This window comes from Plectrocnemia conspersa, unplaced genomic scaffold (assembly GCF_051122295.1).
Source record: "Plectrocnemia conspersa isolate PC_06_02 unplaced genomic scaffold, ASM5112229v1 ptg000008l, whole genome shotgun sequence".
Taxonomy (NCBI): Eukaryota; Metazoa; Arthropoda; class Insecta; order Trichoptera; family Polycentropodidae; genus Plectrocnemia; species Plectrocnemia conspersa.
The window spans coordinates 9,053,197-9,080,409 of NW_028277172.1; the positions used below are offsets into that span (position 1 = coordinate 9,053,197).

The 27,213-nt window shown below is 33.7% G+C and overlaps 3 protein-coding genes across 8 annotated transcripts in view; 2 read left to right on the forward strand and 1 right to left on the reverse strand.

Moving 5' to 3' along the window:
- Nucleotides 1–15,022, forward strand: part of HnRNP-K (Heterogeneous nuclear ribonucleoprotein K) — a 32,737-nt gene extending 17,715 nt beyond the window's left edge. For 2 of the 6 annotated variants that reach the window (XM_088190929.1, XM_088190931.1), the window contains exons 2-10: nucleotides 3,813–3,967; nucleotides 4,745–4,801; nucleotides 6,999–7,042; nucleotides 9,010–9,082; nucleotides 9,297–9,407; nucleotides 12,615–12,743; nucleotides 12,829–13,497; nucleotides 13,562–13,731; nucleotides 14,379–15,022. In XM_088190929.1, coding sequence (XP_088047055.1) covers nucleotides 3,863–3,967; nucleotides 4,745–4,801; nucleotides 6,999–7,042; nucleotides 9,010–9,082; nucleotides 9,297–9,407; nucleotides 12,615–12,743; nucleotides 12,829–13,497; nucleotides 13,562–13,731; nucleotides 14,379–14,439 — 1,419 coding nt within the window. In that variant the 5' untranslated portion in view covers nucleotides 3,813–3,862 and the 3' untranslated portion in view covers nucleotides 14,440–15,022. Of the gene's footprint in view, nucleotides 1–175; nucleotides 328–3,812; nucleotides 3,968–4,744; nucleotides 4,802–6,998; nucleotides 7,043–9,009; nucleotides 9,083–9,296; nucleotides 9,408–12,614; nucleotides 12,744–12,828; nucleotides 13,498–13,561; nucleotides 13,732–14,378 lie in introns of those variants that run through there. The other 4 variants (XM_088190933.1, XM_088190932.1, XM_088190930.1 and 1 more) reach the window with 3 other exon arrangements.
- An 899-nt stretch (nucleotides 15,023–15,921) lies between these two features.
- On the reverse strand, nucleotides 15,922–24,129 carry LOC148232904 (lysM and putative peptidoglycan-binding domain-containing protein 4). The gene is made up of 3 exons (XM_088190936.1): nucleotides 24,023–24,129; nucleotides 23,772–23,943; nucleotides 15,922–18,278 (listed from the first exon to the last, which is right to left on the reverse strand). The coding sequence occupies exons 1-3, from the start codon at nucleotides 24,082–24,084 to the stop codon at nucleotides 17,715–17,717; spliced, it is 798 nt and encodes a 265-aa protein (XP_088047062.1). The 5' UTR covers nucleotides 24,085–24,129; the 3' UTR covers nucleotides 15,922–17,714.
- Nucleotides 24,130–25,009: 880 nt separating this feature from the next.
- cni (protein cornichon) lies at nucleotides 25,010–27,009 on the forward strand. The gene is made up of 4 exons (XM_088190938.1): nucleotides 25,010–25,243; nucleotides 25,524–25,636; nucleotides 26,285–26,428; nucleotides 26,497–27,009. The coding sequence occupies exons 1-4, from the start codon at nucleotides 25,094–25,096 to the stop codon at nucleotides 26,522–26,524; spliced, it is 435 nt and encodes a 144-aa protein (XP_088047064.1). The 5' UTR covers nucleotides 25,010–25,093; the 3' UTR covers nucleotides 26,525–27,009.
- The last annotated feature ends 204 nt before the right edge of the window (nucleotides 27,010–27,213 follow it).

The window sequence follows — 27,213 nt, forward strand, 5'->3', positions numbered from 1 at the left end:
AAATAGCTGCCGGAATTCATCGATCGCAGAGGTGAATTCCAACGCGTGAATTTGCTATTTTAGCGCGCTAATAAATCATCGAAACAGTTAAATTATTGCTCAGCCACATTAGCTAGAATGCGCCGACAGGTGTGCGTTTTGATACTAAGTAGTGGTAGGTGCTCGTCGGTGTTGTCTCTTCGAGTTGATTAGTTGCGTTACGACGGTCGGACCTCGAGGATCGCGTGCGCTGAGGTCCGGTTCAAAATTGACAGGTGTCGGTCGTTGGTTTCCGTCGTTTTATTTCGGCTTTTGTGTGGTCAAGATCGGTGACTATTCAGCACTGTCGTACGTATTGCATTGTCTTATTTTTTATTGCATCATTATTTACATTATTTAATATGGACTTTGATTGACAAGGTTACAATCAGTACATCGCCTTACGGATTGTGCCATTCCGGCTTTCATATATTATAATTATAACAAACTAATCAAATTTACCCATACATACGCAACTTTGTTTAGATAGTTAATAATCGAGCGTGATGATATAATAAATGAGAGATGTACAATCTGAATTACAAATAATACATATTGTTTTCCTCAGTAAATTAAAATAACACATAAACTAATAAAAACTTCGAAGTTATATGTATGTACAGTATTTTAATAAGTGTCGCGTCAAATTGACCACAGAACCGAAAGGGAATTGCATTCGTCACAATTTTAAAACTCAATTAGTTTGCGCTTTACCCCAATGCGGTTTATTATTACTACATGTTATAACTTTTTGATCTAGTATTTTGCTTGTCCACAACGCTGCCCACATACCGCTTATAGTAAAGGTACTTGTGCGCGTTATTCATAATTCAAATATGTTAGTACAATATAATTAATTAGTTTCGCGTTGGGCGGCCGAATTCGCTCTTTTTATATAAATTATATTTATGTATTTTTCAAATACAAGTTATGCTGCACTGCACGCCTAGCTTTTCTTAAACAAAATCGTGGCAATGTGTGCACTACTGAATACTTTGTAGTAATTTGTACAACTAACACTATCATATTTATTGCATAGGTCATATTGTTAAAGAAGTTGTAGATAAAAAAATAATATACTTAAAGATATGTTAGATATTATTATATATAATTGTTGTAGATAACTCGTTGTAATTAAAAAAAATAGGAATATTTTACAGTAAAACCCTGATTAAACGGACTTCGGATATTACGGAAAAAATATCCGGTCAAATGTGAAAATTGTTAAAACATCCTGTTAATGTTATACATGTTTAAAAATGTTGTAAACAAAGTTCTGCCCATGATTATCGCGTCATATCTCTAACTTGATGCCTATACTCGTTAACGCAGTCAGTACGAGAGCTATCCCTTTCGATATACATATATCATTGCTCCAATTGATTGACAAATATAAAAAATATAGTAATGATTTTAATTTCTATAAATTTGTTCAAAATATAAACAGGAGTAATAAGGGGGCGTAAACCCAAGCTTGCCATCTCTTTTTGAATTATGAATAATGATAAGATGGGTAGCTCTCGAACTGACTGCGTTAACGCAAATAAAGTGTATTTTCAAAAATTGTTTGATCATTTATTTTAATTTAATAGATTTTTTTCTATGAAATAAAATTAGGTCTTATCATTGTTTAAAATCACATATTTTCAATCCGTTTATGGAAACTATTGTATTATGAAATTTATATTCTTATACTAAAAAACACCTTCGGAAAACCTACTTTTATTTAGTGGAATTTCGAGGTTTTACTGTAATTACATAATCAAAAAAATAAGTATATTATATAGGATGAAAAATATGTTAAGTATAAATATAAATAAAATCTACAACAGTATTATATTGCCCCATTTCAACTATTGTGCAACAATATTATATGTGCTTAATAAATTAGATAAAACGATGTTGCAAAAATTATAAAATTTAAGTACTTTTAAATAAAAATAGATTTACTAATTGTAGAATTATGACTGAATGCTTGGATATTTAAGAAAAATTAAAGATGAATGTTTTAGTATTTATACATAAGTTAGAAAATAATATTTTAAGAGTATTTAAAGAAGTATTTAGTAAATAAATAAAGATGTAGATCAATTTAATACAAGAAAAAAGGATAATTTAGGAATAGATATGAGATAACGAGTACGGCCAGGGGAATATTGTATGGAGGTGTGAATTTGTGTAATATTATTCCTAGGACAATCGGTAAAAATAAAAATGTATCTGGTTTCCTCAATGGATTAGAGAAACACCTTCGTGCTTTAAGAAATAAATTATAAATATAGTATGTTTTGTATTATGTTTTGATTAAATTTGTTTAGTGTGTAAACAATTAGCTATATTAACTAAATAAATATTACATGTATGTGTTTGGCGCTGACTGGTTTGAAACTATGACTTGTGAACCTACTCACCTTTGCACCTACACGGTGCAGACATAATGCTACCGGTTCTATTTTAAGATTTCAACTGCCGTTAGATGTTCGTTTTGATAGCAAATTCGTGTTTTATGAACTGAAAACTTTCTGAAAATTTTGTCAGGTGCATTCTTAGAACACCAAGCTTATTTTAGCCATCGCGTCACTTAAAATTACAAAGACACTTTCAGATTCGGTGACTCGCTGCTTCATGGCACATGGTTAGTCACAACTTTAAAAACTTTTACCCATTTTTTTGTCTTAGGCGTTATTATTATTATGCTCTCTCGAAGACGCGTCGAGTTTTTTCATACCACCAATTATTATCATTACACTTTCATCATCGCGTGCGAAGCCGATACATCACGGCGGCAACTCGTTCGCAACTTATTTGCCTAAGAATCGATACGGTTCAAATCGAACATTGTCGACTCGTTTTTGGTAAACGTCGCCGTTTAGTCGCGTTCGAAGCCCGTTGGTCCCTATCGATTGTATATGTAGGTAGTACCTTCTCGTACTTCGCGTTCAATATACCCTCGCACACACGTGTGTCGAGAGTACACTCAACGCGCGCGTCATTTTCTAACTTTTGTTTAATGTAAGAACCACGTCAAAGGTTTCACCCGTCTAATTTCGAGCGCCGTACGTGATGGCGTGCCCGCAAAATTTTGCGAAAATCGACACCCCCGGGAGTTTCAGCGAAACGCGCTGATTAAAAGTATATTACGCGCACTCGGTCTGTTAGCCGTTAAGCGACAAAGTTCAGCTATATAGGCGGTAATTATATTTTTAAACTACGCCCTTCGATCGACGTTTATGTCAATCAAATGAATAAACAATTCCGTTGTTGCGGTTGTAAATTAATTTGTAGGACATTATCGTTGTATTGTGGTTCTTTGAGCCGTCCTTTTGAGGCCGTATTAATGACCCGCCTCTTCGGTTGTTTGCTATTGTTGCTGTGATGCACTTACATCGAAGTGTAGTTTTATTGAATCATTAGCGTTGCATCACCATCTAATGTAATGACATCCATAGCAAAATGACATTTTATCATTGATCATTATCTTCGATAGCGTTTATTCGACACATTTACATCACGTCGTACGGGTAAGGTTTTCCTCCAGTTACGGCATCAGAACGGTATTGGACGCCCACTCGCGTAAATTCCGCGACGGATAGCGGCACCTCAACACGTCACTTATTGAACAAACATATATAAAAGCGTTGGCCCAGATGCTTTGCCGAAGCGTAGGAAGTGCCTCAGCACGTGTCTATATTTACGTTTTTTTATTCACACTCGACTTTGCTTTGTTTGCAATGTTTCGCCGTTATATAGCGCGTGCAAAATTTGATTGTAACGTTGTTTTTCTCTTTCCGCAGGTTCATTGTTCTCGAGTTTTTGAAGTAAACGAAAGGCCGTCACCATTGCGATGAAGCGGGAAGCCTACGATGGGGGGAACAACCAGGGCAGCGGTGTGCCGTTTAAGAAATACCGCAGGGGCGACGTCGACGTGCGTCTGCTCATTCCCAGCAAGGTAAGTCACACGTTTGAATAATTAAAAATTCATCCCTAAAAAAGTAGATCAGGAATTGCAATATATTCCCTCAATGTTATATTAGTTCCTGATTGACGATTTCGCTTCGATTGCAAACCTGAAAGGAGGTAACATACTATGAGCGACAGCTTACATTGACATATAGTCAGTGGACTATAATATTCGGATTCATGTGGCACTTATTTTCAATGAACTATTCTGTGGAACCTCGTATTACAAGTAACTTGGTTTACGAGCAAATTTGTTAAATAAATTTTGAGTTTGTCTTGCATTACGAGAAGTACTTATTGCGCCACTGTCACTTTTGCAAAATAATTCGCCACTCGATCTTGTTAGTTATGAATAGTGCTCCTGCTTATCTTCCAGACCTTGAGGGCGACTTACTGGAGGAATTCGAGTTAATTTATAACAAGTTTCCCATGGATCAGCAGTACATTTCGAACTTTATAAAATTACACAAATATAATCTTCAAACTGTTTTGGAACGAATTAGCTTATTTATTGCAAAACGAATGTTTTGCAATAAGAGCACTTTCCGGAACAAATTATGCTCGTAAATCGAGGTTCCACTGCACTCGATAAATAACTGCTTTCCGAAGTTAAAGAAATACAGCTTATTCCTGAAGTATCTTGTTTGAAGATTTTTTTTTAAATATTTTTTGTTCGATTTTTTTCTATCAAGCCTTCGATATTGCAATTCCTGATTTCAGCGTCTCCTTCGTCTACTACATCGGTTCTATGTGTCTTTGTTCTCAGGTCGCCGGGTCCATCATCGGAAAGGGCGGTTCAAAGATAACCAGCCTGCGCAATTCGGTCAGTATCAACTCGACGCCATCAAACCGAACTCGCGATTCCAAATTACACTAGACGCCCCCGTCTGACTAATCACTATTCGATTATTACTTCTTAGTCTCGACACCTCAAAAAACCAACGAACTAACCGCCAACGATCGTCCTAGATTGTCATTGAATTATTTAGCTCACTGAATACATAGATAGATACCGCGCGTCCCACAGTCGCGTATCGACCGTACATATTTTTTTAGTTGTCGCTTTCGAACATTATATTGATTGATACTCTGTACACACATCATAATAATATGAATATCGAACGTGAAACCACCACCGCCCTCGTATTCCACACCAGTGGGCTTATATAACGCATGTACAATGTATACAGTGAATTCTTTCAGGCTGACAAATAGAACATTGCCAAGATTCCCTTGAAGAGATGGTATAAAAAAAACTTTTGTATTTATGTGTATTATTTTATTATTATTATTGTTTACTGTTCGAATGATGTTCTTTTTAATAATTATTTATTTTTAATTTTATTTTTTATATATGTGTATTTTACATGTATGTATGTGATTATTTTTATATTTATGACAAACGATGCGTCCCGGAGGAGTTGCGCGATAGAACTCGTAAATTTGCGCGCGGACCGACATAATTTACAAGCGAACGATTCAGAAGCGCTCGTAACTTTTTGCATATTGTCCGCGCGCGTGCTCGCTCTCTACGTCCGTATCTCTACATCTCTAATGTTATATACATACACGTACAGTGATGCCTCGGTTGATAAGAGAGTGCCCTTCAGAACCGAACCTCGTAATTATGCAATGGGTTTGTTGGAGATTTTGTAACACTGTCCAAGGAGTTGACTGCTACTAAAATACGACAACCTGATTTATATTAGTTTAAAATTGTCGTTCATCATTAGTCACTGTGGTAGAAATATTTCGACACTATTTATATAATATAATTTACAATAAACTATTTTTGATTTTATAATAATTAGTTTCTCAACGCAAAGTAATGTAAAACTATAATAAAACGGCTAAATATTGAAAGTTTAAATCCACGTATTTTACATGGATCCGGTCGTTTTTAAAATAATTATCGTGCATTAGGCGGCTTCCATAAAAGATCTCGTAGGTTTTTCGTGTTATTTTTACCCCCATAGACTCCCTTTTCCCCAGATTGTCACAATTTTGCTGACCCATTCCTTCATAAACCTGTGATAAAATTTATGGAAACCGCCTTATAATCGATTATATAAATGTTAAAATAAATACTTTCTGTCTACATCGAAGATTAATAAAGTTATGTATAAAAATCTATGTCAAATAAGTTGTGTATAAATCAGGTTGTTGTATCAAAAAATCAAAATTATTGTTCACAAGGCGTTCCGGTTTCGTTTGCAATTCGCGGAAATGCGATGAATCATAGGTTTATTTCACAGATTGCATGAATTTGCATCTATATATCGATAAATTTGGCTCCTACCATTCAGATCTGTTACGAAAACTTGACGTAATCTTTTAACGAAAGTAACACTGCACACTGTGCAATTTCACACAACGTGTATCTAAGCTAATTAATTACTTAGATTTGGATGTGTTTTTAATCCTGCGATTGCTTTCATCCTTGAGCATAGGTTTCAAGAGAACACTCGTCTTCGTCTTATGCAATATGCTAATTCTAATGCATCAGTCTCCTTTTCGAATCGATGTCCTCAACGATTGCAACTGTGATTACGCGTCTACGACGACGCCTTTGCAGTGTAATTACTTTTAGCTAATTTTATCGCAAAGGCGGACTTCCAAGGATCATTGCAAATACGCGCAAATCGTCGATTGACAAACCGAACATGCCGAGATTGACCTCATTATGTACGGTTAACACGAAAACAACCGAGGTATCACTGCGGTGCTTTTAGGGTCACTGATATCGCGCGCGAATCCCTTCGCGTTTTATCGCCCGACAGCTAACCATAAATATAGAGAAATTATCAATAGAATATGCGTGGCGAAATTTCGCAAAGCCTCAAAGCTCGCTTTGCCGAATCGTCCGCGAACTTTACACAAAAAATATCGAGTCTAAAACGAAGAAGTCTAGTCTCGGCCCTAACCTGTGTTGTGTGTTGTGGTGCCGCCGCCGACGATGCCGCCTGCGCCGCCGCCCCCATCGCTGCCCCCATCGATGCCCGTACCCCACCTGCGAGCAGTACCATGCCTCTATTACAGTCCCAGATTGCCCCGGCCCCGAACGGTAAATAGCCTCACCAATCTCTCTTCTCTCTCTGTCTCAAAATCACACTTGAATGAATTTTTTAAAAAACAATTGTTACGATTACGATGCAATACGATACTTATATAATACTACTACATACCGTCTCGATATCGACACCCAACCAAACCACCTCCGGCCGAGCGCGTAGTTTACTAAGCTCGGTCGTCGTCATCTTCCCCAGGCGCTACCCTGAAAAACCACCCTCAAACCCCCACATCTCTCACTCGATCATCTCTAGGGCGAAGCCTCCCGCGAGAACACACCACCTACCCCTTTGTATCAATTATCTCGATTAGCAATCGACGGTCCCGCAGAGACGCGGTTAAATCCTTACAGAAACTAATATTTATTTGTGTTAAAGCGACGGACAGGTAACGTAATTGACGACGTGTGATGGTAATAAAAAAGGTGCGTACGAATTGTCCCCGACGCTTCGTTTAGAATGCTGTAATCGTAGTTTTTCGATCTCGTAAGCGTGCGTGTTTCGTCTCCGCTGCGTTAAAAAATGTTTACTTTTATCGCTACACCTATTAACGTCTCGTAAATCAGTCGTTCTAACAAGATTATCATTTTTATTTAACGAAAAAATAGATCGAGAAGAATTTGCACGATGATGTTCTCACATCGGCACGAACCACATTTACCAACATGTATTGACTGATTAAACAAAAATTTAAAATGTTTTCATATCTGTTGCATAAAATACAAACATATGCGACTTTATTTTTTCTGAATCTCTTCTATATATATTGTAATATCTCCACTAAAAATTTGCGTCCAGTTTTAAAGTTACGATGTTTCGTGTTATTAATATATAATAGATACGAGACTAATTTTGGAATTAGTTTACCCAAATTAAAACCCGAATCTTACGCGTCTAATAACATTACAAAAACGTTTGCCGTGAAGATATGATTATTTGATTAATATTTACAATTACAGCTGTATCGTTAGTTTTCGCTGCTACAGTGTTGCTTTTAGTTATCGTTGATTTTATTTTTAAAAATGTTTATAATACCATATTAACATTATAAAGTAGAGAAAATGATTTATTTGGTGTTAAAATTGAAAATTTGCTGATATTAATTTTGATTACATTAAAGTGTAAAAATATGTGCTGATTTTTCTAACATTTATATTTTTTGATATAGTCGATTTTAACGGTTTTATAAGGGTTCCACAAACGTAAATTGCGACTATAAAAAAATTGTCATTAAATAAAATCGGTTTTAACAAAAATAGCCTACGTGCCAGAACAAAATAAATAACATTAGAAATTAATGCATAGTTCTACGTATACATCATGTTGAATATTTACACGTCACATGTAGCCGTAAAAAATATGAAATTATGTTTACATCTACATGATTGGAAAACAGTAATTACAGTAATAGATTAGATAACAAAAACTATATTGATGCAGTACTTAGAAATAGTTTATACCACAAACATATTTAAAAATCTAAATTTTAGTTTTATCAAAATTAATTAAAAATATTGTTTAGCTAAAGCAGTTATTTTAAAAAATAATAATAACGATACAGCTGAAACTAGCGTGTAATTGTATAATATATACATGATTCTATTTAATTGTTTCTTGTCATATGTATAGCGAAGAAGAAAAATATGATTACATGCGTATTACGTCGTGTCAGGTACAATGCGTATGCACTTTTAAGCGTAGCTTTGGAATAATTGATTGTAATAGCTTGGTTCATCTTTTTACAACGTAAAGTTAAGTTTACGTTCATGTTTATTATTTTATGTACATTCAGTTTTTTTCTTTTTAATTTCAATTTAGTTCTTCGATCACGTTACTTTTTTTTTATATTATATATTTATGTACGTCGCTTTTGTGCTTATATTATATGCGTTTCGTTCCAAGTCGTTCACGCTCATCGCACCGATTCGTGTTTCTCGTTTGACCTTTGTTTACTGTTTTGCAGCATACTGTCGATGTCGGCCGACTTGGATACCATCCTCAATATCGTGACTGATGTCATACCCAACATGGAAGAGGTAAGTGCTGCTATGCTTGTTGTACCACAGCGCCAATCTCCGAAGGTCACGCGACTCTTATTCAGATTATTTGATTCTACCGAAGATTTGTGTATTCGAATGGAATTTCTAACTAAAAAAACTCATGCACGATTGCTTTTAAAAAAGCGTCGCGGTGACTATGGGAGTGAGTAATTTCGCCGTTTCTCAAACGTTGTGGTATTTTCTTCTTTAGAACGGATCCCGCGTGAGCAATGATGAGCTGGACATTCGCATGCTCATTCATCAGAGTCAAGCAGGATGCGTCATCGGAAAAGCGGGCTCCAAGATAAAGGAGCTGCGAGATGTGAGTATTGATAATGTTTTTTCAACTAGATTTTTGATCATATAAACCACGCGCGGTCTTTTTTTAACTGATTCAGTCGTTACATGCTGATTTATTTAGTGTATGGTTTAACTCTTTAGCTGCCGTTATGAATATCGTATAATAAAAATACGTTATTTATAACATACAGTCCGTTAAAAACGTATACGGCAATTATAATACATTAAAAGTAGCAAAAGCCGATACATCGGATTTTGGCAACCAAATGGTTAATACGATCGATCGAATTGCACCTTGTATGTAAATTTGGAATCGACAAACGAGTGACGCCATCATGTCTGTCAAACATAGCAGTGTCATCAAAAAGTATGAAACAATTATGAGGACGTGTAGCATAATGTTTTGGGTATTTTTACAGAAAATATGTTTTTCAATTTATTAACTGCTGGAACTGACATAATTACGACACCGCTCTCTATCATAAATATTTGTCATCAATTGTGCAAGAAATACCCGACTGGTCTAAATTTATTTAAACTAGCCTTGAAAAGCTTTTTACTATTAATTCAATCAGTGATATTCAACATTTTTTCACATGCAATAGTTTTTATTAATATAGTAGGGTTAGTTTCTAGACCGCGGTCTTTTACCCGCTTAACTAATGTTTTAATATCAACTTTTATCATTAATCTTCTTTCTCTCCTATAGATTAAGATTTTTGTTTTGAATTAATTAATATGGATTATTTATTTAATATTCATATAAATAAATAATACTAGTTTAGCTTAAATATTAACGTATTTTTATAAGGTTTAATTCTCTTGCGGTAATTTTTATTGATTTTCTAATAAACTATGGACCATTTGACGCGATTCTTAATGAAATATCTTGCTGGATTTTCAGTTTTATTTGGTACTTAATTGCTGATCTTATTATAGATTCATAAATTAGTAATTAATCTATATATCCTCCACGCAAAGAATCCTTGATATTTTGCAAATCTGATAATATATTTAGTTTTTAGACAGCGAAAGCTGTTTCTCTTCTATGGGAAAACATTTCTGCCTCGAACAAAACAATGTTAAATAACCTGTTATGTATGGCTTTTATTGGATGGCAGCTGTCTTCAATAATTTATGTAACCTCGTTATGTAGTATCAATTCATTTTACGTTCCGATTTTTTTTATCAAGACAAAAACGAAAATTATTTGCGTAGGGTCACCGGACGTCCGTTTTAGCTCCCAATTTACTAGTCCGGATTTTTAATTTAATGATCGAAACTCAAAAGAATATATCACAAAATTAATTTAAAAAATATAATAATATATTTTTAGTGATGCATGTATGAGCCGTTTTTTTAATTTGTCCATTTTTTTGAAGAAAAAAATGGGTTAATGGTATTTTTATTCAGATATTATCTTTTTATATTATAATCACACAATGCACAAAATCCTCATAAATTGATCAAAATAAGCTAGATTGTAAAGTGTTATCGCAGGAAGGTTTTTTTAAAGTGGAATAAGTCCATTCGTAATAATTATAATTGACGAGTTTGCTGCCTTACATACCGCCTATCTTCTTCTTATATATAATTGTTCTAAGCTCATTGCTTCACTATGCTAAGTGTAAATGAGAAATAATATTAAAATATGAAAAAGTTCGTTATTATTAATATTCCTGTAATTATTAAATTTTACATTAATAAATACATTTCAGAAAAGTCAACTTTAATTAAAACATTACCGGAATTAATTTACGTTTGACAACATTCTTAAGTTGATTTGATAAGATAATATTAATATATTAAATTTATTTTTTTGTAAATAACAACAAAGAAGAAATAACAAAAAATAATTAATAATTTTTGGTATACAATTTACGTGATTTTTCTATACATATCGGAAATGTCTAGTTCTGATTTTTTATGGCATGATGTGAGTCAGATGATGTGTTAGCTAATTAGGTATTTGATTAAGTGAATGATAACTTTTGTTTACTTGAAATATCAAGTAAACAAAAGTTATCATTTTTAAATCAAGGTGCATTTTAAAAAAATGATAAATGTTATCGTTTTTAAATCGGTAATAACCGATTTAAAAACGCATGGCGCATGACGAACAATTAAAAAAATATTGGTGGGGTGGTAAGGATTAAAAAGGAGTCGGGAGTCGGAATCGGTCGATTTTTTTACTCCACAGCCCTGGAATAAATGGACTTATACCATTTTCAAAAACAACGGCTCATATAACATGATCGTATGCTGCGTGATTGATACTAAACTTTTTTCCCTGAAGATAGGATTTTGAACCGCGCAATAAGTAATTTATTTTGTTTACGTTAATTTTGCGCGTCACCAATTGTGAACCACTGACTTTTGCGCTCTAAGTCTAGTTCGTATTTATTATATTTGGCATTTTTATTGAGATTTGTGAGCCAGCCATAGAGGTGGACTTTCGACGTTGAGTGTTACGCAAATAAGTAAATCCTCAGTAAGTGTTATATTTTAATCGGTGAAAGTTTTTGAAGCGCCGTATTTCGAAATATATCGGCGTTTTTACCTTTTGTGCCTAGCGGGTTCGTTTACCTGGGAGCATCTTGTTCGAATATAAACTGTTTCTTATTCGTACAACATTGGCGGACTCACAAAGGGGCGCTTCGTCTGGCGCAGTTCCGGACAGGTATCGAAGATCGGTTTCCTTGCGCAAATTTTTGTTAGATTTTTATTATTATTTTATAACGAGGTACAGGAGCGTAGAATTAAGTGCATTCGGCTGCCGCCAGTCGGGGTCACCGAGACCTCGATTGCCAAGATGGCATCCGGTGTGTCCGGGCCCGCCAGGTGCGAGGCAGGTGCTTCTCGCAGATGCTTCCTTGCGCCCTTCCACCGCTCCTCTCGCACATGTAATTATTAACGTCCACCCTGCTCGCCTGCCTTTATCATTCGTTCCCGAGCACTCGCCGCAGCCGGGCACCCTCCAAGAGTCGCTGGTAGACCTTCCGGGAACAACGAACGAGTCTACCACCCTGCGCCTCGCGTGGGCGCGCTCCGCGACTTTACGCCTACCGTGCTTTTTTACGGTAGTAGCTCTAAATCGATTCGTAACAGCGGATTTCGACCGCCACGTGGCCGCGTGGGTCGAATGCGTTTTCCATTCAGCGCCGATTATATTTGGTCGTCGATCTCTCTATGTAAATGAGTGATGTCATGGATTTTTTTTATCTTTTAGAAAACTGGCGCGAGGATCAAGATATTCTCTAACACGGCTCCACAGAGCACCGATCGCATCATCCAGATCATCGGGCGCAGTGAGTCGTGCGTACAGGCCATCAAGGAGATTGTGAACCTCGTGAAAGCTGTAAGTACCTTTTTCGGTCGAATGAAATTTATTCAGTGGCTCTCAAAACATTTTTACATTTTACGATTATTTTTTTAAATTTTAGACCCCTATCAAAGGGCCCGAACAAAACTACGATCCCCACAATTATGATGACTATTATTGCGACGAGTATGGCGGTTATGGAGGAAACGGCGGTGGAGGTGGAGGCCCCGGCGGTCCGATGGGCAGCGGAGGACCCGGCGGAAACAGACCCGGTGGTGGTGGTGGCGGCGGCGGTGGAGGAGGAAGAATGCCTCCTCGTGGCGTTCCGCCGCCGAGAGGCAACGACGGAGGAATGCCGAGATTCGCCGGCGCCGGCAATCGTGGCCCCCCACCGCCCAGAGGCAACAATTTCCCCGGACCGATGGGATCCAACATGGGACCGCCGCCTAACAGAGGCGGATTCAACGGACCTCCGCGCGACGGAGGCTTTAACGGACCGCCGCCCCAAAGAGGAGGAGGCGGGTTCTTCGGAAACGACAACTTCGGCGGACCACCGCCGCGCGGCAACGACAACTTCGGCGGACCTGGTCCCAATTACAACATGAACCGGATGAACGACAACTTCGGAGGACCACCACCGAGACCCGGAGGCGGCAACAACTTTAACTCAGGACGCAACATGGGCGGCCCGAACAACATGGACAACGGAAACGGTCAGAGCAGTATGCAACAGTTCGGCGGCGGAGACAACCCCAACCCGAACTGCATGCAAGTCACGATCCATAAAGACGTAAGCCTATCTTTAATCTAAGAAATCCAATCATTCTCGAGATCTAATTAATGCAAATTTAAAGATGGCCGGCGCTATAATCGGTAAAGCCGGTTCGAGGATCAGGAAAATCAGACAGGACTCCGGCGCCGGTATAACCATCGACGAACCATTGCCGGGTGCCACCGACCGAATAATCACAATCACCGGTGAACCGAAACAGATACAGATGGCGCAGTATCTCTTAAAACAGAGGTGAATATAGTTAGTTCTCTATAATCTTCATTCTTAACTAACCGATTAACTTTTTTAATATGCATGCTTTACGACGATAGAACTGGCAATCATTATTCATTAAATTAACGGTGGAAGTCCTCGCATTGTAAAACTATTTTGCTTATAAAAATTGATAGGATTTCCACTCTTTGATTTGATCGGAGGTGATGGTGACCATGAAGCTTATACAACTAATTAACAAGCACATTTATAAGCTGTACTCATACTTCTCTCCCTAATCTCCAACGCGTCAGAGGAACAAACTATTTCGCAATCTAATATAATCTTACATACACACATACCACAGCCGAAGCTACCAGTGTGCCGCTGAACCGATTAACCCCTCGCTCTCACGGAATACCGCGTAGTTGTATGGAAGACTAGTGATTTTGTTGTTGTGATATGAATTGGTAACAAAAAATCACTAATCTACCTACAAAGACCGGGAAGACTGTTCATCGGGGGAAATGCATCACTAACAGGTTTTTCTATGCTTTTATCAAATTTGGGCTGTGTTTCATATCATTTTAATTTATTTTATTTTAACAATTTCTGTTTTCTTTCAAGTTTCGGTTTGAACGATTGAATTTGGTTTGTTAATGTTTTGTTTCGTTTTGTGTTTTCAGTGTTTTAGACAACAACGGTGGCGGTGGAGGCGGAGGCGGCGGACGCAACAGTAACTATTAAAGGGCGGAATTGATTTTTTCATTCAAGAAAGGCAAAACCGACATTTTCTTACAAGATGAGGGATGCCCGAGACTTTTTTTAAAAACTAGTTGAACGATTCGTAAGGTTTACACAAAGCATTTTAACTATTTGTAGCGCGTATTGATGCGTCAATACATCTTTTAAGTTTTAGTTTTATAGTCAATTCAAATAGATAACCTTATTGTTAACGTTTGAAAAAGTGTGTTTGTGAATAAACTAAAAATAATCTTGAAAAATATATATATTTTTATAGAACAAATTTAAGATCAGAAGTACAATGTATAATAATATATATTGTCTATTTTCGTTTTAACATCGACGATTATAATTCAGATGCATTTTTATCAGTCTTTCGTGGACATTCCGTTTAAATGCTTTATTGATATAAGATTTAAATATAATTGTAGTTATACGTTTCAGGGCATTGAAGATTATATGATTTTCATTTAGTTTTATTTTCGAATTAAAAAAAAGAATGCTTGTATGTACGTATTTTAATATAATACACCCATGGGTTAAATATTAATAAAATTAGGTGTATTCCTGAGATTGTGGTCCTTAATTTTCCTTTCTTTTTTAATTTACCGTTAAGGTCTACCATTATTTCATAGTATGTGTACTAGTTATTAAAGTAACGTATTTTAATTGAAAAAACCAAAGAAGTTACTGCGTTGTCATTAACTTTCGATTAACAGTATGTGTATTACGCAAATTTGGTGTTGGTTTATTTGAGTTTATTTTAAATCCATTAATCAGGGGTCGCCTATTTTTCTCTTATCGTTTCGTTATAAAATTAAGTTTTGATCCTGCCCTATATAATCTATTTTTATTATATATATATATATATATACAGATATTATATATACTAACGGTTCTTTTACAGTTGCTTAATTTTAACGATGGAAACATTAAAAGTACAAATGTAAAATGTAATTGAACAATATTTTGATTAACACTCGTCTAAAGTTACGTAATTTAAAACGTTCAACCAAAAATTATTGTAATGATCTTAACACTAACATTGGATAATTTTCGAGTGTGGAGGCCTTATCGTTTCGATGTAATAATAGATAATAATTATAAACACAACGTTCAGTGCTGACTTTGAAATGTGTGTATATGTGCGTGTCAAGGAATTGATTTTGAAGCTTTCCTTCTTTGTAGAGTTGCTCAGCACTGATTTGTATGAGATATACAAAAACTTTGATGCCGTTATAAATGTATAAGTTGATGTTTTTAATTCCTCTTGTTGAAATAGAAATTTACTATGTAATTATTACTTAGGGCAGTGTTGATGTCGAATAAAATTGATTAAAATACATTGGTTTTTTTATTATATATTTATTATAATACTCCTTTCGTTGGTAAAAAATAATTTACAGTAATGTTTGTAATTTAATTACATAAATCATTAAAATTACATTATAAAAATATATATACTGATGGCTGAAAGTAATTATCGAATAAATAATAAGGATTATTTTATATTTGTGTATATATTTTTTAATTACTGAGATTTTATTTTATTGAAAATTTAAGGCACATTTTTCACAAGTTCGATAGACACAATTCTAAAAGTAACAATGCACAGCCCATAGTAGTAAAATAGATTTATTGATCCTATGAGTAATTATTGTTCATAAAATAATGGCCGTTAAAGGATAAAATCGGTCATTATTTTATAAACAAACCAGATATAACTGAAATGTTAGTTTATTCTAACCCCACATATCATTTAGTCACATATTTGGATCATTTTGTGTTACTCCTTTAGCATAAGTGAACTATGCGTAACAAATTGTTAATTACAATTGTAGATCACTTAAGTAATATGGTATATGAACATTTTAAAAACTACAAACGTGGAGTTAAAATTAGGTCAATGATACATAATATAACATATAAAGCTTTTTACAGAACCAGTTTCTAATGTAAATTCTTCAAGGTTCCGATTTTTAATGAAGTATGAAGAAGTAAAATTAATTATCATTCAACCTAGATTTGCCAATGTGACTAATAAATAGTTATTCTAAATGACAGAACATATACATATATAATCACAATAAATTAAATTTAAATATTGTAAGATCGTAGACTTGCAAGACGGAATAAAATATTCATATAATTAATTAACAAGATTAATAGATAATAGTTTTCTACTTGTGTAAGTTCACAAGTGTAAGAATAATATAAAAAAGTAGCACCAGAATTTTTATGAGAAGCCTAACTAGATAAATATGCAATTGTTATTAGATTCAATATTAACTTTTTAATTCGAAATGATTCCTTTAATTGGATTTTTCGTCACCAGAAGGGTATCATTCTAATTGACAAGAAGATAAATTGTAATGTTCATTATAATATTTCTAGAAAAGATAAATTAACCATATAACAAAAATATTTTAGTAGCAGCCAGCCTTTCAAGTATAAATTATTTTATCATTATTTATGTAAGACACATAGTAGGCCTGCTCATTGTCCTCGCTAGAGATAGATTGCAGAGAAAAACTTATATAAGACAATATAATGTCAAATAATAAGATGGATTTAAAAAACAGTAATATGAGACCTACTAAATTACAAGAACATTTCACAAAAATTAAGCTATAAAATTATGAAGACTCGCTGTGGAAATGCTTACTAAATTTAGTTTTGATTTTTATTTACTCTTGTACATACACTAATAGAAGAAACAAAATGCATGTATTGGATCATCAGAGGAACTAGCATATGTACTTTGGATGGAAGTACTGATGAAGCTGAATGCAACCAACTCTTACTCGTGAGATACATCAGTGATATACGTATTAAAGATTTTTACTGTAAACCATCATTATTATACACTGACAGTGCACTTGGAAGAAAATCTATTTGAAGCAATGGTTAGGGCTCCAAAATTGGTGATATTACAATATTTTTTACATATTCATGCATTAACATCAAAATTTCCCATAAGTCTGTTTCAAACGTCTCAATATACACAGAAGAACGCTGGCTCTCATGTGGCCTAGTTTTAACTCTTGTTATTGGAATAAGCATCAAAAAATAAAATTAGCTCCAAATACAACCCTTATGTAGGAAGAATTAGGTAATGACCCATTTGGGAGGTTACTGGATATTTTCAGATCTGCCCTAACCTGCCATAATAATGAATCTATTAAATTTAAATTGCTTTGGTGTTACGTCTTAGATCAAATCCATCATGAAAGTCAAATGTCCTATGGACTATTATTTCACACATTTATAATACAATATCAATCATGATGATGTTTATACTTTTCTGGGTGCTCAAAAATATAAAATACAACTATCACTGGCACGACGACTAAGAGCACTGCCAAGCTCAGCAGATGAAACCATTTGAATCCAAAGTTATCCCCCTTCTTCGTGAACTCGTTCACCACAACTTCCTCGACAGTAGGCCGAACAGGAATCGAAGTCTGCTCCAACAAAGGCACTGTATTGTCGTCGATATAAAGATTCTCATCTTCACCGTTTAAACTAATTACATTCGAGTCGAAATAAGTATTGTTCACAGTTTCTAGATTTTTCGAGGGCGACGGCCGCATCTCGGCGGTATTGACCGCCGCAATGATCAGCTTCTGCTGCAGATCTGTGTCCGAAGGTAAAGTAGCGACTTTGGTGGAGTGCGGCGTCTCAATGCCTCTCACTTTGGTTGGGGAATTGTTTCCGCTGGTGTGCACCAAAGGGAGGCTCTCGGTCAACAGTGAGAATGCATTAATCGGTATTTTTAATTTGCCTTTCGCAAAAATTTCGTTCTCTCTGTGGATGTTGTTGGCCTTCTTCAATGCCTCAACCTGTAATTGTAATATCAGATCAGTCCATAAATTAATAATACAATTCGAATCATTTGAAATATGTCTCTTGCATACTTTGAAGCAATTTATAATTTATTATTTGTAAAGGAGTAATTTATAAAGCAAATATCAAAAGTTTGGTATATGTAAACATCAACAAACAATATATACGCATAGCAGGAATGGAAAAGCATTAAAACTTCATTCATCTTGTTTAACCTTGGTTATTGACATTTACATGGTACTAATCTTACTTAATGTTAAATGGCTGTCATTCATAAATTAATATAAAATTGGTTATAATTTTTTTAATAGTATGAAAAAAATAGCACCAATGTTTGAATATAGTACAAATCTAAAAACATAGATGACATCATATACCATTTATGATGCCACTTATGTCAAAGTGAACATACAAGTACTATTCATTAGTGACTCAGAATGTCTTACATACTTCTGTTTATCAATGCATAATTTAAAGCGCGTAGCAAATCACTGCAATGGACAAAGTAGTCATTTAAGCCAGTTCAGTTCAAAGCCAAAGCTAAGAGTTTCAAATTGCATATACGGAAGACAAAAATTTTGATGAGATATTCATAAACAAAAATTTAAGCCAAGCTTGAGAATTCAACCTGTAATTCTCAAACTTTTTCCTCAAAAATGTTAAATTTGTTATATTGGAGAAAAAGAGAAGTGAAAAGTTAGAAAAAGAAGCGTAAAACATTGATATTCAGATATGGCTCAATAAATCCAATGTCACGAAGAGGAAGAGTCAATATAAAATAAAGCGAAGTTGAACTTTAGAAATGATGCTTTGTATTTCACATTTAGGCTCGTATATATATGTGAATCTTTGTTATACTTAATACCAAGATTAGCCGTTGATAAAAATCAAACAAAATTCGTCAAAGAAAAATTAGTTTGTTTGTCAAGCTATTAGACTTATTTTTCCAATGCTTAATCTATTTTCATTTTCATGACTCTTCTCTTCCATTTATTAGAAAATCAATCTCTACATCCATTGTTTTAGACAATTTTTTACTAACGGAAAATTGGAAAAAATATTGAATATATCAAATTAACGCGTAAGTTTAATTATAAACTCAGTTATCGTATTTTTGTCGTAAAATCCACGTCGTACAGTGTAATCAGCACAAACTGCAGGTTTAATACTTTTATTTGGTAGTGATAACACAACTTCCATGGTAGAAAAATAATTAGTGCATTGATAGAATGTTATCATTCACAGCCCTCATTATGGTGTTATGTTGAATTATTTGAGACTAAATAATGCAGAGCCTAATGTACTGATAGATTAGATTGCAAAATTAGCCAAATAATAAAATATTATGGAACTGTATTACACTTTGACTTATCCAAAGAATAAAAAAGACGAGCGACAGCTCGTCTTTTATTTGTAAGTACAAATCTAATCGTTGGAACATAGTCTTGACCTTAGGCAATTTTGAAGCTCGAAGAAGCAAGAGTGCCAGTCAGGGTTGTCATTAGAGTGGGGAGGCTGGTAGGGGATTTGCTCCCCCTTATGAATCTTAATAAAATCTAAATATTAAAAAAACGACCACGGACTGGCCAACTTTTGCACCCCCCTGAAAAAATCTGAAATGACGTCTCTGTTGCCAGTATGGCTCTTCTTAGAACTACGCTTGTTGTCACCTGTGAGTCAGTATATATGACATTTGACAGGCGTGTATCTCATTTACCTTGCTACTTAATATTCAAAAGCTTCTTTTAGTGTTGATATTGATCTATATATGATATCGTATTTGGATTGATTTATTTAATATGGTACCTGCTGTCTCCATTGCCGAGTCTTATTGGTTTCTCGAAGGCTGTTTTAATCCCTGCAAGACGTGAGACATTAATCCATACTCTGCATGACGTTCAATATCGACAGCTTGACCATTTATATAAGCTAATAAGGGATGTTCAAGGACTGCATTGCCTCATAGTCAATGACATACTTAAAAGTCTTTGGTTTGATCCCATATGAACCTAATTGTTTTTAAATTTTTATCTTGTCTGTGAGATCGGATCTAATGATTATCATATAATTATAATTCCGATCGATCATCACAAATTAAGTTTTCCTGATCTCATGTATGAATAATTAAACCGTGCAAAATGATTGCAAGCTGTAATAATAGTTTATAATTAATAAGATGTCACTGATATACAGACTTCGGTTTCAATCTGGTGTCTCACTACTTACTTAATAGTTGTTGATTGTCTTTACCATGCTGTAGCACATTAGGTTAATGTCTGTCATGTGCAAAGGAATATTTACAATAAATAAATAAATTAAGACAACTCAAGAACATCAAACTGTAGACCTGAATTTTATAAACAAACTCGATAAACTATACTTTTTCATATGATTGTTTTTATTTATTATTGGTGCTGATGAGTTATGTTGCATTATGCACTTTGAACCTAATTAATTGCCGTTTCAAGTAATGCGTTTAAATTAGAATCAGTAAAAATATTCTGTATTTCTTCAAGTTTATTTAAGCTTCTAACTTAAATAGTGAATAAATTACCTAATGGGAGAAGAGTTTAAACAATTTAGAGACATTAGGGCAGTAAATAAAACATAAATTATGAGCAAAAGATACATGTACGAAAGTTTTCATGTTTAAAAAAAACGTGAAAACATAGCAATGATAAAAGTTTCTTACGAAACTGCATTTTTGTAGGATATTAAATTAAGCCTAGCCTTACAATTGTCTTTGAACGACCTAGAAAAGAAAATTAACAACATCGCACTTATCTCGCGACACTATTAGCTGACATACAATTGAATTCTCACTAAATATAAGTGATAAGATTATGACGCATATTTTAAGATGCACATTTAATAGAGGAATTTTTGGAAATTTACAATATATTTATTTTTATTAGAGATATTAATGAAAAGTAATAGAATAACTTGCAAATCTTGAACCTCTAAATTTATTCGAAAAAAATAGCTTATAATAAATTTGATAGTGTTAATAATTTACTTGAGAACTTTTGAATCAGATTTTATTAAAATATCCAAGAGTCCGTGTGGAAAATCTTTAAAAAATGTGTCCGTACGTTAAAGTTGTTTATCAGTATTATAATCGCCAACTAATATAGGGACGTCATTGGGAGGAGGGGGGCAAGCGGGGACAAAAATCTGCTTCTTGCTACTACACATGTACGACCTGGTAAGTATATGTGTGATATTATAAGTTATAAATAAGGATAATAAGAGGGTTGCTATTTATATATCCAGAACTGGCAGCACTGGTGCTGCTGCTAGGCGCCATCTGATATATCCATTGTAAAGTTTGACATTTTTTATAGAACGTTTTGTCATATGGACGCTATTTGTGTTGTTTACAGTGACTTGAAAATTTCATCAGTCAAAAAATGTAAATATTTCATGAAAATTTTCGAGCGATGATTTACGACTTTCGATGTGGATTATCTTAGCAACAGTGCATTGGTGAACTCACTTCAACTTTTGGCGATGAAGCACTGTCTAAAACCATTGTATATCACTGGATTAGTGAATTCAATCGTGGCCGTCATTTGCTCACAGATGAATTTAACCACTTAACATGCTTGTGTTTTTTTGCAGTGTTCCAAAAAAATCAATTTTTTTTATTGAAAATTATAATAGTGAATAATTATATATAAATAGGAAAAATAAAAAATAAATTTAAAAAATTTATATTTTTTGCAAAATTTATATTTTAAAATTACATAACGGGTATTTTTTGCATTAACAATGGACGTAAGGAAATATAGATATCTTTATTTTTAAAACACATTCCATACAAAAACATATTGTGTTTTATAAATTCTAAGAAATATGGGGCAAAATAGTGTGTCAAATTATTGGAAAGATAAAGCAACCCCAATTAGTCGAGGATGCTTACTTGAATAAGTTTTGCCGGCTTTGCTACCTACCTATTCATTCGTTATTTTTTATTGTCTCTATCCCATCTAATACAATTGAGAAATACTTCAAGTGGCAAAAATTTAAGTAACACACCGCCTTGTATTTTTCTATTTTATGACTTCCACAGCTAATAAAAAAAGTGACCTTTTTTTACTTGAAACGAAATGCCGATCGAGTCCCGCATATGCTCCGAAGCCGAGTATAATTGTTATGGATCGAGAGGCGAGGATGACGTTGGACATGGACGTGTTTAAAGATAATACTGGAGTTTCGTTTGTGAGCCCGTTCTGAGACGAATCTCAATTCTAACTGTTTTATTATTGAAATATTCTAGCTTATATACAATACATTATTTACAATATGATAACATTTCTGACAATCAAATCTGATAGGTCGATTGTGATAATGTGAAAGTGTGAACCATTAAATTATGTAAACCATCTTTCCCAAGAATACGATAATGACAACCATTTAGGTATTTACACCATAACAATTACTTAATACGTCATCATTGATAATATGTTAGCATAGTATAATAAATACACAACATAATGACAAATATAATCACGTTTATTTGTGGGACCGTGTTTAGCTCCGATTTTCATATTCTAGCACAGGCTCGACACCGCGTGTAATGGACATTTCTAAATTCACACACCCAAAGGAGATAGTCCAAAGTCGGTTGTTGCGCCAGAAAACATTGATGCTGTACATGAATTGATAATGTAAGATTGTCATTTGACATACTGTGAGATTGAGGCATCCCTGGGCATTAGTATGACAAGCATACACAAGATTTTACATGAACATTTAGCTATGAAAAAAATTGTTAGCGTTGGATTCCACATAATTTGACAATCGCTCAAAAAAAGACTCGTGTCGATTGGTGTAAAGAAATGCTCAAAAAATACAATCGGTGGTGTGTCAAAAGCCGTGTATAACATCTACACAGGTAACGAATCTTGGATTTATGCTTATAAGCCCGAAAGCAAACAGCAGTCGATGTTTGATTTTGTTTATTATTCCGGATACATAAATAGCAACTCTTGTATTCCTGTAGTTATATTATCGACTATTTTGTGACAGAAAATTAAAAATGGATATTGCATTATAATGCAACAATAAAAAAAACTTGTTTTCAGGACTAATTAATCTAAAAAGATCAACCTAAGAAATACACATTTTTATAACGTATATAAAAAACGTTTATCGTTTACATTTATAAATTTAATACTTATTTTTTTAAGGTATCCAGATTTTACAAATATTAAAGGATGACACTAAAAATAAAAAGGGCATTTTGGAAATTTTGGTTCGAAGACAGAGGACAAATTGATATGGGACATAAAAAGGTCGTGACGGAAATTTTTGTCCGAGGAGAAAAATTACTGTAGAAGCTAAAAAAAGGGTTATTTAGAAAATTTTTGTTCAATGGCCATCTTCTTATTTTTTGAGGAGAAATTGTTAAAAAATATTATTTTTGAAAAAAAATATTCAAGGAAGGACGTCTGGTCATCTTATATTTTTTTACAATGTTTACTTACACTGCAATTGAACCTTAGGGCGATAGCTTGAAGCGTATCACCGCTCAGTACGTCAGCTTCCACGAAGTTTTGTGGTTTTTTTGCGTTTCGTATAGGTAACTCTACTTCCTCTTCGCTGTCGTCGCTGCATTTTCCGTAATATTGTAAATAGTCGTTGTTGTAATGTTTTACCCTGGAATGCACAATATGAAAAGGATTGCGGCAAATCATCGAACGATCTGGTTAAGTCAATAATGAAAAAAATAACGCACCTCGCCCTCTGTTTCATGGTCAATCTGTCACTGCGCGTCACGTCGACGGCATTTTGACACATGAGCAAATGTTTTTTGGTCCAAAGTCTACAAATAATTTAGGCCATGTTTTATCGAAATAAAATGTTATATTAACATTTAACAATAGCTATTGTTATTATTAAATAATTTTCACTTCGTTTTAATATTATAAATTAAAGATTATATACAATATGTTTTTTTATAATATTAAAAATAATATCGTTACTAACATTTGATAATCTTCTAATTCAGGTACCTTCACCACTTTTGTCAGTGCTCGCTTTATAGCTACCGTTTTTAACTTCTATTCGTACTGCTTTCTCCATTTTTCTGTCTATTCACAATTCTAGTGGATTGACTACGAGGTATTTTATTAAAAAAACAATAGGAACATTTCTATGAAATGTAGACAAAAAATGCGATACAAATGCGCAAATTCAGAAAAATATATATATTTTTTTAGTTACTTCAGAGTTTATGAAGATAATAAAGTCATACGAATTAAAAAAAGGTTAACTATTATTTAAACTTTAAGCTAGTACCCTAAGCTACAAATTAGAAAACATTTATTAAGAAAAGCAACTTCAACAAACACATCTAACGACCTCCTAGTTGGGTACTTGTAATTCGGATTATCAAAAAATGCAATAAGTGCTTATAATAATTAATGATGTAATTTTTCAATACTATATCTACACATATTAGCACAGATTTGCTGGTAAATTTCCATGGATCACTCATCTGCCCCTAAACACGGTAATGACCGTAGTTAAAATATGTTAATTATATAAACTAAAATGTAGTAAAAAATCTGGAAAATGAAAGTTATTTATATTAATCAAAGAAAAATTGTAATCAATGGAAAATATTAAAACAATAGACATTATTATCTAATTGATACACTGAGTAAATATTGGCTTATCGCACGATTAGGCGTAAGATTAGTTTGCGTCTACGTCAATGGTTAGAAAACGTCGCGCTTAGACCGCGAGCCGTCGCCGGGAGTTTGGCAGGGGTTCGGATAGCCGGTTAGCTCACGATTTAAGCGACATGTCGTTCAGCTTTCCGGCCTTTTCGTACATCGTAGCGCTCATAATCGACGCCTTTCTTATATTCTTCTCTATTTTCCACGTGATCGCTTTCGACGAGCTCAAGACTGACTACAAGAACCCAATCCATCAATGCAACAGTCTTAATCCGGTGAGTCGTCGCTTAAGATAATTTACTTCGCAAACAGTAGCATTAATAATCGTAGAGAACTTTGTAATCGATTAATGAGATATTCAAATAGATTTGTGCAATTCATTCGGATTTTTAATTTTATGTATTAAAACGTCATTGTTCAAGTGACAGTTTTATGCGTGTCGTTCAATTTTTAAAACTGACTATTATGTGCTTTAAATGTGTTGTGATTAACAATATTATTCGCTCTTTTCTTTTTTTTACAATGTAATAAATATATTTTTGTTTTTTGTTTCAGCTCGTCCTACCGGAATATTTATTACACATACTGATAAATATATTTTTCTTACTGTCTGGAGAATGGTTCTCGTTGATCATAAATATACCTTTAATAGTGTATCACATAAACAGGTAAACAGCCACTTTATAATATACAGTACTACTTTTACCCAATTAAACTTGGTTCCAATGGAATTGGAAGATGGTGAATGTTTTGCGTATATATGTACATATTTATTAAAAGAATCACCCATTTCACTGGCAGATACATACCATTAAATTAATGCCGAACTTCCCCAATAATCAGTAATATAAGTTAGAGGCTAACACCTGAACCCAAGTGTATCTATATTTCAATTGTGTTATAAAATTATAATTTCATATAAACGATATTATATCTTATGTACTTTGATAACAACTATCAATCTTAACACATTAGTCTGCTATTTTCGCGAAATTTTAAATGCTTTGACTAAGTGTGACTTAGCAAATAATTATAAATATATGTATATTTATTACCAACTCTTGATAAAAGCTTAAATCTTAAATATTTTTACAATTATAAGTTCAATTATTTGTAATCCTGGAAAAAGAAAAAACAGACAGACTGCAAAATTTTGCTAACACGCATGAACGGACCATAATGTGTTAAGGAAAGAAAGCTTACATTTTGCTGATAGATATGTATTTCGTTTCGATAAATAAATGCAATAATGCATTAAATATTATATATAAGTACAAAAAACAGTGTTCAACATTCTATTGTTTTTATATTTACAGATATCGCACGAGGCCAGTGATGAGTGGTCCGGGATTATATGATCCCACAAGTATAATGAACGCAGACATACTTACCAGATGCCAGCGAGAAGGATGGGTTAAACTGGCATTTTATTTATTGTCATTTTTCTATTATTTATATGGGTAAATATTTCAATATTCATTTTATACATACTTTACAATTTTTTTAATCATTATTTCTTATATTTCAGAATGATTTATGTATTGATCTCAACATAAAATCAGCCGAAGAAGAAGAAATGCAACCAAAAATATACAATAAAATGTTTTAATCATTTTTTTACATTTTGCGAGCCTCTGTTTTAAAGTAGATATTTAGGAAAGTTTTGTAATTCTAACGTTAAAACATTATGAACCCTTATACTGCATTTCTTGGTGTATTACCAACTATATACTTATTTATTGTAGTACCTTTTGTAATTACATAACTTCCTCAAAGTGTTTAGATTAAAATGTCTAGAAAAAATATTATTTTGTGACGTTTGCTTCTTATACTTATTTAATAGATGCATTATTGTAATTTATTAACAAATGTTTATAATCGTTTTATATATAGCTTAAGAAGCTATTTTTTCATTAAAAAACTCATCTAGTTAAGTAAATGATAATATATATATCATCAAACAGAGCCTTCAATTTGAGTTGGATAACATAAATTACCTAGGCTCTTCCATATTTATTTTACAATAAATTTTGAAGCATAATTTATTTGTTGCATAATGTGTATTCCCTATTTCCCCCTCTGTTTATTAATGTATAAATATATTATAAAACATGAGCGTTTTTATATGTATTTAATTTAACAATGGCAACAAATTAAATGGTCAGAATTTAAATCAACTTTGGGTCAATAAAATATCTGGTTATAATTATATTATTCAGTCAGAATAAATATCAAATGCTTAAAA